This window comes from Capricornis sumatraensis, chromosome 18 (assembly GCF_032405125.1).
Source record: "Capricornis sumatraensis isolate serow.1 chromosome 18, serow.2, whole genome shotgun sequence".
Taxonomy (NCBI): domain Eukaryota; kingdom Metazoa; phylum Chordata; class Mammalia; order Artiodactyla; family Bovidae; genus Capricornis; species Capricornis sumatraensis.
Window position 1 is genome coordinate 48,841,478 of NC_091086.1, and position 18,498 is coordinate 48,859,975.

Below are 18,498 nucleotides of genomic sequence, written 5' to 3' on the forward strand. Positions count from 1 at the left end.
GATATTTGCATTCAATTCTATGAATGGAATTCCAGTTGAGCTATTTAAAATACTAAAAGATGATGCTGTGGAAGTGCTGAACTCAGTATGCCAGGAAACTTGGAGAACTCAGCAGTGGCCACAGGACTGGAAAAGGTCAGTTTTCATTCCAATCTCAAAGAAAGGCAATGCCAAAGAATGCTCAAACTACTGCACAATTACACTCATCTCACACGCTAGTAAAGTAATGCTCAAAAATCTCCAAACCAGGCTTCAACAGTACATGAACCATGAACTTTCAGATGTTCAACCTGGATTTAGACAAGGCAGAGGAACCAGAGATGAAATTTCCAACATCCACTGGATCATCAAAAAAGCAAGAGAGTTCTAGAAAAACATCTATTTCTGCTTTATTGACTATGCCAAACCTTTGACTGTGTAGATCACAACAAACTGTGGAAAATTCTCAAAGAGATGGGAATACCAGACCACCTGACCTGCCTCTTGAGAAACCTATATGGAGGTCAGGAAGCAACAGTTAGAACTGGACATGGAACAACAGACTGGTTCCAAATCAGGTAAGGAGTATGTCAAGGCTGTATATTGTCACCCTGCTTATTTAACTTACATGCAGAGTACATCATGAGAAATGCTGGGCTGGATGAAACACAAACTGGAATCAAGATTGCCAGGAAAAATATCAATAACTTCAGATATTCAGATGACACCACAGTTATGGCAGAAAGTGAAGAAGAACTAAAGAGCCTCTTGATGAAAGTGAAAGAGGAGAGTGAAAAAGTTGGCTTAAAGCTCAACATTCAGAAAACTAAGATCATGGCATCTGGTCCCATCACTTCATGGCAAATAGATGGGGAAACAATGGAAACAGTGACAGACTTTACTTTTTTGGGCTCCAAAATCACTGCAGATGGTGAGTGCAGCCATGAAATTAAAAGATGCTTGGTCCTTGGAAGAAAAAAAGTTATGACCAACCTAGACAGCATATTAAAATGCAGAGATATTACTTTGCTAACAAAGGTCTGTCTAGTAAAAGCTATGGTTTTTCCAGTAGTCATGTATGGATGTGAAAGTTGGACTATACAGAAAGCTGAACACTGAAGAATTGATGCTCTTGAACTGTGGCTTTGGAGAAGACTCTTGAGAGTCCCTTGGACTGCAAGGAGATCCAACCAGTCAGTCCTAAAGGAAATCAGCCCTGAGTATTCACTGGAAGGCCTGATGCTGAAGCTGAAACTCCAATACTTTGGCCACCTGATGCGAAGAACTGACTCACTGGAAAAGACCCTGATGGTGGGAAAGATTGAAGGCGGGAGGAGGAGGGGACGACAGAGGATGAGATGGTTGGATTGCATCACCAACTCAATGGACATGAGTTTGGGTAAACTCCAGGAGTTGGTGATGGACAGGGTGGCCTGGCACGCCGCAGTCCTTAGGGTCTCAAAGAGTCGGACATGACTGAGCAACTGAACTGAACTATGACATTCATTAAAGATTTATTCTGTACCAAACAATATTTTAAGTGCTGAGTAACAAAGATCTATCTAATTCAGGATTTTTGACCTCTGTACTATTCACATTTGGGGCTGGGTAACTCCATTCTGGGCATTATAAGATTTTAGCAGCATCCTTGGCCCCTCCCCATTGGATACCTGTGGCACCTTTCAAGTTGTGACTATCAAAAATGTCTTCAGACATTGCCAAATGTCCCCTAGGGACAAAATTACTTCCTTTGAGAACCACTGATTGAATCCTATATCTATCTATGTATCTGTCTATCTATGCGTCTATCTATCTATTTATCCTTCCATATTTTTTCTCGTTTTGTATGCTGTAACTTTAAAAATATGTTCATATAATACCACAAAGTGTTCTGCATTTGCAGAGTTTCCATATGACCCCATTCAATTCAATCTTTTATCTTTTGTAAGATTTAATAACCACGGAAACAGACCTTGTGTTATGTGAAGGAGAATTTTTGACAAAAGTGCTAAAAGCAAAAGAATTTTAAATCTAAACTCAGGAGAAATGTATTAACTCCCTTGACATTTATCTTTTACACTCAATATCTTGAATTTAATGTCAAAAGTACCAGAGTAACTATTAAATGAACAAAACTTTAGTGCTATAATAGTTGAGGTAAGCAGAATAATAGCTCTCCCAAAGATGTTCATGTCCCAATTCCCAGTGACTGTCACGTCACCTTACATGGCAAAAAATATTTTACAGGGGTGATCAAGAGGATTTTCAAGTAGGAAGATTAGGCTGGATTATCCAGGTGAGCTCAATGTAATTGCCAGGGCCCTTATAAGGGTAAGAAGCAGGGGAGAGTTGGGATCAGAGAAGGAACTGTGATGATGAAGAGGAGGAGAGAGAGAGAGAGAGATGAAGATGCTATGCTGCTGTCTTTGAAGATGGAGGAAAGGAGGTCTCCATGAACCAAGTAGACCAGACAGCGTCTAGAAGCTCTAAAAGGCAAGGAGATAACAGATCTCCCCTCCAGCCTCCAGAAAGACATCTTGCAGGCATCTTGATTGTGGCCTAGTAAAACCTGTTTCAGACTTTTGACCTCCAAAGCTATAAGATAGTAAACTTGTACTGTTTTAAGCTATTAAGTTTGTGATCATTCATTACAGTGGTGATAGCAAACTAAGGTAGTTCTTTATCTTTGAAATTCGAGGTGAGCTGGAACTGCAGGTGGTCCTTCAAGAATTTTAGTAAAGAAGGAAGAAAACTAACCCTGGGTGAACACTTACTATGTGTTAGGTATTGCAGGAGAATTGATGCTTTTGAACTATGGTGTTGGAGAAGACTCTTGAAAATCCCTTGAATGCAAGGAGATACAACCAGTCCATCCTAAAGGAAATCAGTCCTAGGTGTTCATTGGAAGGAGTGATGTTGAAGCTGAAACTCCAATACTTTGACCACCTGAGGCGAAGAGGTGACTCATTGGAAAAGACCCTGATGCTGGGAAAGATTGAGGGCAGGAGTAGAAGGGGACAACAGAGGATGAGATGGTTGGATGGCATCACTGACTCAATGGACATGGGTTTGGGTGGACTCCAGGAGTTGGTGATGGATAGGGAGGCCTGGCTGCTGTGATTCATGGGGTCACAAAGAGTCGGACACAACTGAGTGACTGAACTGAAACTGAACTGCAGGAGTGCTTCATTTGTTAATCAATTAATACTCTTAATCACTCCAGGAGATAAGCTTTATTTTCTCTATGTTTTACAGAGAAACTTCGTTCAGGGAGGTTAAGTAATTTATTCAAAGTTAACAGCAGACCCAGGGAGTTTATCAAGATCTGCCTGTTCATTCACATCAGAGCACTCCAGTCAACACTCCCTACCATAATTATAAACACTATTGGATTCATTATATTTACTATAAGAGATCCCAGGCTAAGTTATTTGTAAATTCTATTGGCACAAATGATATAAACTGTGATAGATGTTGTTGTTCATTTGGGATTTATCAATTAAACAAATGCAGTTTGGTTTCTTCATCGCATGCAGTTATTTACCCAAAAAGGCATTGTTTACTGCCTTTTGCTTGGCTCTGGACGTCCAAGGTCTTTGTCAGACTGAGACATTAGTCTCAGCTCCTGTTTAGTCTAACATTTTCATTTTCAAAAAGCCAGTGGTAAATCAAGCTGGGAGCCAGATACCCAGTCGAAAATTGATTTAGTAAGGCATTGTAACTCACTAGTTACAATCCAACTTTTTGCCTTTCAGTGTATTCTCTTCATTAATTGTCAAATCTAAGGACACACATACACACACACACTCCACTTTCCCCCTCTCACCTTCTCTCCCTGACAAATAGACTTTGGAAGAAAATATTAATAGATAAATGTAGACATTTGAGACATGATGATTCAAGCAGCAGAAATTAAAAAAAAAATTATATTCCTCACTAACGGATTTTTCCCTAAATGTGTTTTTCCTCTAAGGTAAAAAAACATATTGGATATAATATAGTTATGTTGACTCTTACTTAGGATCTAAAAAGTTAAAGCCATCTCTTTATAAAACAAGTAGTTTGCTTTAGGGAGAGATTATTTCTCATTCAAATTCATAACTCCTAAGCATCCTGTACATGTCCAATAAATGATGATTAAATTGAATTCTGTAACCCACTCATAAAGTCAAGAAATAATAGTGAGCAATTCTAGGAGAAAAAATTATGAGTTCATTTATTAGCTTTGGTTTTTCTTGCAGGGGAACAGCTTACAAATTCTTAAATAATTTGAATAGCTTTGTTTTCTGTTTCTGTTTTTTGCTTTAAGGGAATAACTGGGAAACAATCAGTGAAAAAGAAATGTGTCCAATCTGGATGGCCATATCAGGATCATCCAGAAGTAAGGAGGGCTAGAGGCCAAGGAACATTTGCAGGGGAAATAGACAGAGACCTCCAACTGCTTCCTTAAGACCTAAATTCTAAAATGGGTTCCAATTTCACTCCTTTCCTTAATAGCTTTGCATGAATCCAGTGTGCATTTACTGAATTTGGAGATTAACTTATGATATACTAAATAGAAATTCTGTACTGGTATAACTCACAAACAGATGCATAAATGTAGGCCAGTCAGTTCAGAAAGATAATTCCCACAATCTAACAAAACAAACTATCATAGGAACTGTGTTGTCCTTTTCTAGAAACAGTGTTCTCACAGTGATGTTTGTGCCCTAAACTCAGTACAGCGACATGACTTTGCCGACAAAGGTCTGTATAGTCAAAGCTATGGGTTTTCCAGTAGTCAAGTAGGGATGTGAGAGTTAGACCATAAAGAAGGCTGAAGGCCAAAGGATTGATGCTTTTGAATTGTGGTGCTGGAGAAGACTCTTTAAGTTCCTTGGACTGCAAGGAGATCAAACCAGTCAATCCTAAAGGAAATCAATCCTGAATATTCATTGTAAGGACTGATGCTGAAGCCGAAGCTCCAATACTTTGGCTACCTGATGTGAAGAGCTGACTTATTGCAAAAGACCATGATCCTAAGAAAGACTGAGGGCAGGAGATGAAGGAGGCGACAGAGAATGAGATGGTTGGATAGCATCACTGACTCAATGGACATAAATTTGAGCAAACTCTGGGAGATAGTGAAAGACGGGGAGCCTGAAGTGCTGCAGTCCACGGGGTCCCAAAGAGTTGGACATGACTTAGTAACAGAATAACAAAACGCAGTGCTCTAACTCCTAAGCCCTTATACTACTGTTCTATTTGCCCACCATGCCTGAAATACCGTTTGCTACTTTAACAAGGTAATAATATCTTTTAAGGGAAGAGTATTAGACTAAATCACATCAAAGATCTGAACTCCATCCCCACCTTTGGCACTCTGCTGGCAGTGGCGCTGTGTTGGTCTCTTAACCGCTCTGGGACTTTGTGTCCTCACACCCAAAAGGATTAAATCATGCTCAACTGGAACAGTGCTCAGATCACGAGGAATGCTGTATATATGAGAGCAGTTCGTAAACAGTAGTGCTTGACAAAATGTGGAAAAGTATTATCATTGCTCTTGTCTCATTACAAATTTCCTGCAATAAAATTCTGCTGAAAAACCATCTAAGATGCCTCTTCACCTGCCAGGGGATGACCTTGTGTTTCGTTTTCTGTTATGTCCCTCCCTATCCAGCACCCTCCCTGCCTTTTTGGCAGTTACTTGATGGTTTGAATTGTGGTAAAGATTGTGCCTACCTCATTGTCTCTTTAAAACTTAAGTAACATGATGTCCAGTCTGTTGAAAAGGAGATAAAATTAAAGTACTGCCACTCAAGTCTGCCCAAGTCATCTAATTTTCTTGATTCGATTTTGAAATCTTATTTCCTTCTAAGAGGCAGGTAGACTGGTAATTGTCATAGCTTTTGTACAAGGTAAACGGTTCCTCTCTTTTCTTCTTTTTACAGAATATATAGAGTTGGGAGAGTAGATAGAACACTCAAGATACAAATGGATGATAAAGTAACTTCTTATAATCTACTCTACTTTATTGATTTCTTAAAAAAATTTTAAAACACTTTTATTTGGCAGTAATCTCAAACTTAGAGAATAAGCAGGTATAAAAACGGCTTAATTTGATTTCTGAAGGGAAACTTTGTTTCCTGGAGGTATTTATCTTCACTTGGAACACAAAAAAGAAACAATGCTAGGATGTAGATTAAGTAAATGAGCCAGATTCTTAAGCTTCACAACTTATGAAAAGAAAACAATAAAGCATGCTAAAGCTTTATATAACTGTTTTAAAGTAGAACTTTCTTGGCATCTTCTCTTTCATGTTTTGCTTCTGAATTGTACTCATAAATAGTAGAAAGAGTTAAGATGAGATTATGTTTCAGAAATGATTATTTTTCCTGTGAGAACTCAAAATATGTTGATTAGAAGAATATATAGTTGGTAAAAAAAAAAGAATTAGTCATTATACAGAATTTTTCTCTCCCTCTGTTATTCCATTTTTCTCTATAGCTGATTTTTTTTGTGAATCACTGTAATCAACATTCTTAGGTCTTAAATGATTTTTCTTTCACTGAGCACTTGAGTCATCTGTACAGTGTAGCTTCTTAGGAGTTTCAGGAAAAAATTTGTTTTCTATTGGTGAGCTCCAGCTTTTTCTCAATTTGTTCCAAACTTTCTTCTGTGAGGTCTTAATGTCTGACTTTTCATTTGCAAAAGTCTTAAAGAAACCAACTTTTATGATACAGTATTATTTGCTATGTATTTTCATTTCTATCTTTCTTTTTAGATGTACATACACTGTGTTATCTTTAATGTCTCTGGTTTCTACTAAGGAAGCTCGAGTTTTCTCCTCCTATAAATACCTGTGTCATTTTGATGTGAAATTTTTAGAAATAGTTTCTATGGAAAGACTTTCATAATGAATTTAGTTTAAATATTTCAATTCAGTTCAGTTCAGTCGCTCAGTCGTGTCCAACTCTTTGCAACGCCATGAATTGCAGCACGCCAGGCCTCCCTGTCCATCACCAACTCTCAGAGTTCACTCAGACTCACATCTATCGAGTCAGTGATGCCATCCAGCCATCTCATCCTCTGTCGTCCCCTTCTCCTCCGGCCCTCAATCCCTCCCAGCATCAGAGTCTTTTCCAGTGAGTCAACTCTTCTCATGAGGTGGCCAAAGTACTGGAGTTTCAGCTTTAGCATCATTCCTTCCAGAGAAATCCCAGGGCTGATCTCCTTCAGAATGGACTAGTTGGTCCATTAAATATTTACTATCTAACATATCCTTGAACTTTAAAGACTAGATTTTCAGTTGTCAACAACACAAAACACTATCAATGATATCTATATCAAATCATCCACACCAATAAGTTGGTAGGTAGTTTTTAGAAAATATGGCAGGTTTTTATCTTTTATGGTCATTGCTACTTAATTGAAGTAATATTTGTTTCCAATGTGCAAAATCTGTGCTAGGTATCTTTAAGGGTATAAAGATGGGTGAGATGTATAGTCTAGGGCCTTGCAGAGTTTATAAAGATATAGATATTCAAAGATTTAAATACAATATCTAAAGTACTAACTGAAAGACCAGACCTAGAACCCAATATAAATCAGTATTCAATATACTAAAGGTCAAAGTTTAAAAAGTTTTGTTGATCTTAAAAAGGGTAATTAAATAATTAAATCAAAAGTAATTTTCCCACAATAATAAATTCTCTAAGCCAAAGCGGGTAGCTGGAGTGGCTAGCTGTTCCCTTCTCCAGGAATTGATCTTCCCAACCCAGGAATTGAGCCAGGGTCTCCTGCATCGCAGGCAGATTCTTTATCAGCTGAGCTACTCAGGGAAGCCAATGAAAATGAGAAAAATCAGTGGTTTAAGAATCCATTGACTGTTGACTACCAATATGTCAGGGATTTTTATCTGATTTTTCAATGAGTCAGTCAAAATGATAATTAGCAATTCCGACTCTAAAAGACATGTAAACTGAGATGTTGACATTCTCTATATTTATGTTACCATTCTGCTATGTGTCTGGAGTGGACCCATAACATGACAAAAAATGAAGAACTCTGGTGCAAATCAAATATTTACATGGTTCCATAATAGTACAAACAAGTTAAGGTGATGCATAAAGAAATACTTAACAATGTCTATAGGCTAGATTCAGGGGGATTTGTTATAATGAGCATGCAGAATCTCTGTAACCTTCTGACAACCTCTAGTTCTGTTTGGTTTGTAAAGCATATAGGGGAAAATAGCTCAGTGGGAACAAAAAGGATTTGAACCTTTAACTCTCTTTTATTCAGCTTGATCCCTCCATTTTCTTTAACAAATTGAATTATAAGCAGAAGGATATAGGATTCCACAGGCATAATAGCATGAAGTTGCAGGATTAGGGATTGGGCCCTTGTTTGGCTTTCCATACTTCCCTCTGCTGGTGTGACCCAGACAGCCAAACACTGCCTTTAGCTTTATGACCAAGGTCAGACATTCTAACTGTTCTGTTCTCCATGTGAGTGACTGCAGACAGGGAAGGTCAGGACTCAGTGAATTGCTGTTACTCAGGACAGTTTCATAAGTATAAAATAAGAAATTAAGGCTTTTGTCATAAAGAAAGTGAAATCAGCTCAATGAGAGTGGAAACAAAATGAGGATTACTGCCAGTTATGGGCAGTGGGGTAGTTACTTTTTGAAATATTTTTTAAAAAGTATGTCCAAGGAGCAAGTGAAGGCAAGTTTTCTGAAACACACTAACCAGCTGAAACGTGAAAATGTTAAAATTTCTGAACATTAAATTTAAATGATGAAGAATAAAGATGTGCCCAAGGCACTTGTTCTGACATGGGGAGAAAAGATTATTGCAGGTGACTGAACCAGAACAGAAGTTTAGAGAAGGTTATCAAGGGAAATAAAAAGAAAAGTCACGTTTTCATCATGATGACTAGAAACACCACTAATAGCATATCTAATTTTAAAATGCTCACATATAACTATTTGGAATAACACTGATATGTTCTGGAAATTAAAATCAAGAAAAGTTTAAAAAATGTAAGTAATAATAATGCAAACACATCTGTGTAACACTTTAAAAGTAGTCTTTAATTTTTTTTTCCCTTTTCTCTCTACCCTTGGGTTTCACCCCTCAGGTCCTCAGTATGTATTCGTGGTATTGAATTGAAAGCAATCATTGAATGCTAAAGCACGTTCTAGCATGTTCTAGGACTGTTTCTTCATTTGAGCCTCAAAACGGCTCTCTGATGTAGTGGATGTACAAGGTAGGGGATATAACACGAAACTGTGAGGTCAGACAGAGGCCAACTGCTAAGTTCTAGCAGTAGGAGACCTCGGGCTAAAGCAGCAGACCTATCTGAGCCTTAGTTTATTCCTTGGTAAAACAGAGATATAAATATTATCTAGGTATTAAGTTGAACCTCATTGGTGAGGAGTATACTTGAGACGTTAGCAGTGTGTCTGAGATGAAGCAAAACTCAGTAATTGTTAGCTATGATGATGATTTAATCTGATGCTGATGTTCAAGCAACAGTGGTTAAATGAGTCTCCAAGTTCAGTTCAGTTCAGTTCAGTCGCTCAGTTGCGTCTGACTCTTTGCGACCCCATGAACTGCAGCACGCCAGGCCTCCCTGTCCATCACCAACTCCCAGAGTTCACTCAAACTCACGTTCATCGAGTTGGTGATGCCATCGAGCCATCTCATCCTCTGTCGTCTCCTTCTCCTCCTGCCCCCAATCCCTCCCAGCATCAGAGTCTTTTCCAATGAGTCAACTCTTCGCATGAGGTGGCCAAAGTACTGGAGTTTCAGCTTTAGCATCAGTCCTTCCAATGAACACCCAGGACTGATCTCCTTCAGAATGGACTGGTTGGATCTCCTTGCAGTCCAAGGGACTCTCAAGAGTCTTCTCCAACACCACAGTTCAAAAGCATCAATTCAACCATCCATCAAATTAGTACCAGGAGGTCTCTACTCCTAAGCTTATGATCTTTTAAAAAAAATAATATAAGAAAGCAATCTCTTAATAATGGCATCTTTTAAATAGTCTTCCTGAATGACTAAAATGTTGCTTCATGTTTATTGAATTTGGACAATGTAATTATAGGAACAAATGATGATTCATTCCTAATTGTAAAGGTGTATATGTCTGACAACTTTTATTTCTATGGGCTGTTAAAACATTACTGTCTAATTATCTTAAGACTAGTGGCTTTGTTGAATTGGGTAGACATTAACTTTAAAGACTCAAGAAAAAGGCATATTAGGAGGACCTGTACATCAGAGCCTCAAAGAGAACTCACATTTTCATGGTATTTAAAAAAGCACAGCATATCAATTTTTGGATAAACTCCCCAAAGGAAACCATTATCAACTTCCAAAAAGCTAACATCAGAAAATATCAATGAAATATACAGTTTATCAAATTCCACAGAAATGCATCTGATATGCTGCTAAAAATAGAAGCACCTTGAGAGCTTTTAATGGAAACTAGTTTTACCAATACATTGTGTGGAAGGAGAGGATTAAGAACATTGTGAAGGGTAAAATGGAGGAGACAAGGGAGTTAATCATTGCTGTGTGTTGTTTAATGATAATATGTGAATTTTTTGCCTATAAATGTGGATAGTTCTGAGATTTTAAATATAGTCATCTTTGTATTAATGAATAACAATGTCTTCAAAGTCTATATCTACCTATGTTCTTACTGAATTTAATTTAATTTATTTTTTCTGAATTTAATTTTAGACCATATACCACTTATCAAGGAATTGCTATATTATGTAAAGCTGAAAGGAAAGACATGGAATTTTCTGAAAATGGAAAATTATAATGCTTCTCTCTGATTTTTCTATTCAGTTTACATATAGCCGAAGATCACTTCATGGCAAACAGATGGGGAAACAGTGACAGCTTTTGGGGCTCCAAAATCACTGCAGATGGTGATTGTAGCCATGAAATTAATAGATGTTTGCTCCTTGGAAGCAAAGCTATGACCAATCTAGACAGCATATTAAAAAGCAGAGACATTACTTTGCCAACAAAGGTCCATATATTCAAAGCTATGGTTTTTCCAGTAGTCATGTATGGATGTGAGAGTTGAACTAAAAATAAAGCTGAGCACCGATGAATTGATACTTTTGAACTGTGGTGTTGGAGAAGACTCTTTAGAGTCCCTTGGACTGCAAGGAGATCCAATCAGTCTATCCTAAAGGAAATCAGTCCTGAATGTTCATTGGAAGGACTGATGCTGAAGCTGAAACTCCAATACTGTGGCCACCTGATGCGAAGAGCTGACTCATTGGAAAAGACCCTGATGCTGGAAAAGATTGAAGGTGGGAGGAGAAGTGGTCAACAGAGGATGAGATGGTTGGATGGCATCACCGATTCAGTGGACATGACTCTGAGTAGGCTCTGGGAATTGGTGATGCACAGGGCAGCCTGCCATGCTGCAGTCCATGGGGTCGCAGAGTCGGACACGATTGAGCAGCTGAACTGAACTGAAAGATAATCTAAGTGATTTTGTATAAAACCCAATACTCTTTCCTTTAACCATTGACAAGAAAATATGGACCTCTTTCTGTTTGCTGTCCTGGCATCGGTGACATTTTCACATCCTGATAGTTCTGTCCTGAAATCTCTGGCTTTTGGAACCTCCTGCTCTCTCTCTCTTGGCTTCCGCATTCAGTTGATTGGGAAGTCTGGGTAACTCCCCCTCTACTGCATGGGCTAATGCATGCTCTTCCCTAAGACATGATCCCAGTCCCATCACCTCCTCTAGGAAGCTCTGCTGAACCTCTAAGCCCAGTTGGCCCCTGTCTTTTGTATTTCCACCGTCCTTTGGGGATGCCCATTTTATCACTGAGCTTGCCACAGCTTGCTATAATTATTGCCAATAATATTCTCCTAGGGCAGTGGTTCTCAAATTTCACCACATATTAGAATCACAAATACTTAATTAAAAAGCAAGTAAATTGGAATCTCTGGGGAAGGGAGACTCAGGCCAACATACATATTTTTAAAAGCAGCACATCTCAAATTTTAACGTGTATGGTGGTGGTGGTAGTTTAGGCCTTAAGTCGTGTCTGACTCTTGTGACCCCGTGGACTGTAACCTGCCAGGCTCCTCAGACAATGGGATTCCCCAGGAAAGAATACTGAAGTGGGTAGTCATTTCCTTCTTCAGGACATCTTCCCAAACCACAGATTGAACCCCAGGCCCTTGTTTCCTGTGCTGCAGACAGATTTCTTACCACATATCCACCAGGGAAGCCCCTTAATATGCATAAAATTCACCTAAAATTCTGCTTTTGTTGAAAAGCAGGTTCTGATTCAATAGATCTCAGGTGAGGGCCTAAGAATTTACATTTCTGACAAGCTCCCAGGTGACACAGAGGCTGCTTATGCTAAATCAGCTAAAAGTTCTCCCAATTGGTTATGTATTTTAGAAAACAATATACTCCTTATCTGTATCGATACCTATATCTTAAGCTCACAAACTTTTACCCAATATAAGACCACTTCTTTCTACCCCTACCTGCCACTACCTTTTCAGGTGAGTAGAAGTGTTGAGAATTGTCTCATAAATCAGAGTTTGGGCTGTCAGTCTTTCAGCTGTAACTGGCCTTCCTCACTTCTATACACAATAAATGCATCCCTTGCTAGCTGTGCCATGCACGTGTTCTTGTGTAAATCTTTCTGTCCACAGAGAAATGCTGAGGGGCATTAATTAAGACAGCGGGGCTTCCCAGGTGGTGCTAGTGGTAAAGAACACGCCTGCCAATGCAGGAGACGTAAGAGACATGGGTTCGATCCCTGGGTCAGGAAGATCCCCTGGAGGAGACATGGCAACCCACTCTAGTATTCCTGCCTGGAGAATCCCCATGGACAGGGAAGCCTAGTGGGCTACAGTCCATGGTGTCACAAAGGGTCAGACATGACTAAAGCAACTGCGTGCATGCACACACATGCATTAAGACAGCATGAGAAGGAAGGTCTTGCTACCTTTGCTTGTGCTTCAGTTTTAAAGCTCATCTTGTATTCACTTCATGGTTTTATTTATTTTATTGAAGGATAATTGCTTTACAGAATTTTGTTGTTTTCTGTCAAACCTCGACATGAATCAGCCATAGGTATACATATATCCCTTTCCTATATATGTATAGGTATACATATATCCATCTCCTGCCCCATCTCACCCCTCTAGATTGATAGAGAGCCTCTGTTTGAGTTTCCTGAGCCATATAGCAAATTCCCGTTGGCTATCATTCTGGCCTCCAGATCCATTTTCTGCTGTTTCTTGGACTCTTCTGTGGCTTTCTTTTTTCTTCTTCTATACCTGGTAGCCTCTTGCTCCCACACCCATTCTCTCATTTTCTTCCATTGTTACTGTCATCCCTATCGACTTGCACCCAAATAACTGGAACCAAGGAATGCATATATAAATATAAACAGAACACACATATAAATATTACATTACTCACAATGTAAAAACATCTTTCTTCTACTTAAGTGCATTTGCTCAGTGGCCTTACTTTTCCTCAGTTAATGCCTCTATCTGTTGCATGAAAAGATGAATCTTTTCAGTTTTAGGTCTTAAGAATAGGCTTTGAGTAGCTATTTTTTACGGGCTTCCCAGGTGGCACAGTGGTAATGACTCCACCTGTAGTGCAAGAGATGCAGGAGATGTGGGTTCAATCCCCAGGTCAAGAAGATACCCTGGAGGAGGATTTGCAACCTGCTCCTGTACTCTTGCCTGGAGAATCCCACGAACAGAGGAGCCTGGCAGGCTATAGTCCATGGGGTTGCAGAGAGTCCGACAGGACTAAAGTGACTTATCTTAGCACAATAGCACAGTTTAAGGTTCTATTAGCTTTTGTACATCTTTATATGTCAATCTAACCACAGTCTTTTGGTTCTCAGAGTTTGCACCAAGGCACCCTGTTGTGCAGCAGGGAACTCACTGTAACACCGGGAAATATTTTTAAAAGTTGAGGGAAACACAGCGCAATGGCAGCCCACTCCAGTGCTCTCGCCTGGAAAATCCCATGGACGGAGGAGCCTGGTAGGCTGCAGTCCATGGGATCGCACAGAGTCGGACACGACTGAGCGACTTCACTTTCACTTTTCCTTTCATGCACTGGAGAAGGAAACGGCAACCCACTCCAGTGTTCTTGCCTGGAGAATCCCAGGGAAGGGGGAGCCTGGTGGGCTGCCGACTATGGGGTCGCACAGAGTTGGACACGACTGAAGCAACTTAGCAGCAGCAGCAGCAGCAAACCTTGAGGTATCAGACTTCTTGTGAATTACTGAGTAGTTCACAGTTTCAACAGTAGGTGGTGCTACCTTCCTTTTGATGATGTCATATATTAATATTTGTGATGCTGAGCTTCCCACAATGCACGTGCATGTGCTCAGTTGCTTCAGTCGCGTCGGACTCTTTGTGACGCTATGGACTGTAGCCCGCCAGGCTTCTCTGTCCATGGGATTCTCCAGGCAAGAACACTGGAATGGGTTGCCATGTCTTCTTCCAGGCGATCATTCCCATCCAGGGATCGAACCTGTGTCTCTTGCGCTGCAGGTGGATTCTTCTACTGCTGACCCACTGGGGAAGCCCATGTTAAAAAGCAAGTGCGGTGCAGAAATCAGTGTGGAAAAGTTGTGCAGTGCAAAAAAGTGGGCCAACCTGTTGCCTTATGAGAAGCAAGTCTGTTTTTCCTTTTTTAAATATTTATTTTTTTGCCCGCTTTTAATTGTGGTAAAAAAAAAATTGTAGTCTTATCTCTTTGTTGATAAAATATAAAGACAGATTCACAAAAATGCCTTATCAATAGTTCAGGAACATCTCTTACATACATTTGATAGAGCAGTGCTGGCATCTACGATAACTTTAGTTACTGCGCTTGAGTTTTTCCCCAGGGTATATTTCTTCTTTAAGGATTAGAACATCAAGGAGATGGGGGAGGGGCAGATGAGGGGAGGAAGAAGGGCAATTTTTCTTGCTGCCAATAAAGTATACAAGTCCAATGAATCAAATTGAAGCTGTGATTGTGAAGGGATTTTCCCACAAGCCTCTTCGTTTACCACCCACTGAGAAATCTGTTAATTACATCATTTTACTTTTGCAATGATATAAAAATAATCAGCTTCCATGCATTAAAGATTTAATAGAGTATATTCAATGGAGTTTTCATCCATAACACTAACTTCTTTCTGCACCTACTATGTGCCAGCTACTAGTTCTTGTCTCACTTTACACTGCAACTCTCTGAGGTAGATAGGCTTTGCTTCTGCATTTTCTAGATGAAGAAACCAAAGCCTGAAAAGGCGAACAACATTTGTGGGCCACACAACTGGTACCTGTCAGCACAGTGAAACGGCCTCAGATCTGCCTGAGTCTATAGCTCGCACCTCTGCCCCACGGCAATATTACTTCTCACCATTACAATCATAAAACGGATTCTTCTGAGGTTTTACCCATTGCTGCTTCTAGTGTTTTGAAATATCTGTATTTAAAAATACATGCTATTGTTTAATGTAAAATGGCATCACAATTTGAGAGGAAAAAAAAGAAAAAGGGGACTCAATTATTTAAATAAAGCACTTTTAAAAACTTAATCTTGGATGACAATAATGTTATTTGTATTGTAGAAAGTGCTTTTAAGATTATAAGATTTTTTTTTACAATAATTGCCCTATTAATGTAGTGCTATTCAAATTTCACAAAGGAAATGGAGTGAAGTATGAGTAAGTGGACTGTCTTTCTTCAGCAGTCACACAGCGTGTGAATTTCATAGCAAATACAAGGCTAGTCCCTCAAGGATCCATGTTGATGTTCACCCCTTCACTGAATACTTCCTCTCTTACGTTATGCCACATTAATAATTCACTTCATTGGAAAAATGCCTGGTTACCTCAGCCCAAACCATAGATGGTTTTCCTTCATTTATTTTGGTAGATACTTAAAAAGAATATTTGCATCCGGTTATTCAGGGATATTTGATAACAGATTGAAGTGTGAACGTGCAGCCCTTGGAATCTGTAAAATTTATGCTATTTGCATGATATCCAAATATAGATGTTCTAAAATTGTAGTTGAACTCATAAATGAAGACGTTTTATCATCTCTATTATGTTTGTCCCTAGATTGTTTATGGAAAGGATGTGTGACAATTATTTTCCTGATCAGTACCATGTTCTGAAACAGAATCTGCAGAGTGCAGACCTGTATCCCTGTGTTTCTCACTTCTTAGCAGGATAGAGATCTTCTGCAGTGGGAATGTGACTGATGATAAAATTTCAGTGAAATTCATGATGACAGTATAAGCAAGCTGTTTCCCTGACTCAGCTCCAGTAGTCTGTAAGGGCTATAATAAGCCATGCCTCCTCATTTTACTTTCTGGAGTCAATAAAATGGTCAGATGATATTTGGAAATGGCACTTTTACATAACCATTTTCCTCTTTTGTGAACTTTGCCACAATTAAATCATAAGGTTTTGAAATGCCTGGTTATTAGCAATTATTGGAGACAAGACAAAAAAGCAGCAGCAACGTAACTAAATCTAAGGCAATGGTGGGTTTTGAGGATAAAAATTTCCGTTTGGTCAGAGCATAGTCGGCTCTGTAGGTAGCAGGGTTAAGAAATGGTTAATTTGAACCTGGCCAAAGGACAAACGCTCAGAATGTTTTTTTTCCCTCAGAATGAGAAAAAAGGAAGCTTCCTTTCCTTACAGCTTAATCTCTCTATTCCTATTTTTAATACATCCTACTTTATAGAATAGCTGGACCACATTTTTCAAGCTAAAGTAAAAATTAAAGGATTTATGATAATCCTATGCGGATGGTTGTGGGCGTTTCATTTTCAACTGAAGCATTTCTCTTTCTTTGTTGCAGTGCTAACATTTCTCAGCTTCTTGCTACAGTCTTCTTTCTGAAACTACTCAAGTGAAAAAAAAAAGTCTTACCAGATAAGCAACAATTCTTACTGTATTGGGGGAAGAGTTCACATCCTCCCTGTTCTATTTATGAAAAGTAACTTCTTCAGGCTTTTAAAACCAGAATGTCAAAGAGCCCAACGGAATCCTACCTTGCCCACATACTGATAATCGGATCCCGTATATTCCTCCAGCAGAAAGAACTGATTCCACATCCAGCTCCTTTTCGAACGGCTCAGCTCATTTTTGCTGTTTCCAGAGAGCTCCAGGGTCCTTTTCTTTGCTGGGAAACCACTAGTCCTCTTAGATAATGGAGTTGAGAAAGTTGGGTAGGGCTGGCCAACCCAAAAGAGAAGCAAGAAGTATCGGTAAGTTCTCATTCTGATGCCACAGTCCAGTCTCTGAGATGCAGGTACCCTCTCCTTGAAATGTCTTTTCTCACTGCACTGTATCCAGCCTCATTCCTCCTTTCTTCCTTAATGTTCTTGGCTTGGCTGTCAGAGAATATCTGGAAAGAATAATAACATATCAAGCATTTTTAGAGATGCTTAAAATGCAGTGTTAGAGCAAATAGCTCTGGAGAAAAAAAGAGGACAGAAATTTGAATAGCAAAACAACAAAAAAATAAGTTGGCTATCAATTTTGAAATGAGGAAAACGGTCTTTCAGATATGCTAAACGGAAGGCGGGTGCCGAGTATGAAGCTACTGTTTTCCTCTCTCCTTTTCTATCACTTAAAAATCCTATTTTAAGTAATAGCTTGCTGTAGGTCAACATGCCAGAGTAGATTATTTCACTACTCTTTTACCTCTGAGTATGTGGGCTGAGATCTGGTTAGAAGAAATGAGTTTGTGTTTCTGATTCTATTTGCATATTTATCCTCATGAAAGAATATCACAGACAATTTTGATTCAATTGAAAGTGGATAATGTTGAAATTTCGCTAAATTGTATTGAGCACCTGTGATGGGAAGGCAGAAACCTGTTCTGCAGACTCTTGGCTTCTGAGATGTGTTGTGATGGAACAGCCGGGTCAAACAAGGTTGGGAGAGACCTTATGTCTTCTCTGCAGAATGCTCATTAGCGTATTGACTTTTCTGAAGTGAAATTTTGTAGCAATGATGATAAGCTTGTATTTAATCCAGTATTTTCCAAACTTGACAGGGAAAGTTTTTTCCTCATATGACCCAATTAACACTACAGGATGGGTTAATGAACAAGCTACAGAATTTGTGTTTAATAGTATAGAGAATAAAATGAACAATTCTCTTCAATTTTCTTTAGGAAATCCTGGTTGGCTTTTATCTCTAAATTTTAGTTGTATCATAGGCAACTAAGTATGTATATTAAAACTGGTCCAACAGTTTTTTTGTAATACTCACAGGTACATCAAATGTACCTCAATACCACAGTGAGGGCAATAGATGACAAGATCTTCAGAAAAGTCAGCTATTATAATAGCGGATAATAATTTTCCATGACAAATATTAATTTTTAATATTAATTAATATAAATTGATTAAAATTAATTAATTTTTACAAACATAGTCTACCATTAAAAAAAATCCTCATGCCAGAATGCTTGGCAAAGATGCAAAGATATC

At 39.0% G+C, this 18,498-nt stretch overlaps 1 protein-coding gene across 2 annotated transcripts in view; it reads right to left on the reverse strand.

The window, feature by feature from the left end:
• The window catches only part of LOC138094355 (cadherin-6), a 59,564-nt gene extending 42,287 nt beyond the window's left edge, over positions 1 to 17,277 (reverse strand). Inside the window, exon 1 of one of the 2 annotated variants that reach the window (XM_068990396.1) lies at positions 17,050 to 17,277. In XM_068990396.1, the coding sequence (XP_068846497.1) occupies positions 17,050 to 17,277 (228 nt within the window). The remainder of the gene's footprint in view (positions 1 to 17,049) is intronic. The other variant, XM_068990397.1, reaches the window with a different exon arrangement.
• Positions 17,278 to 18,498: the final 1,221 nt, after the last annotated feature.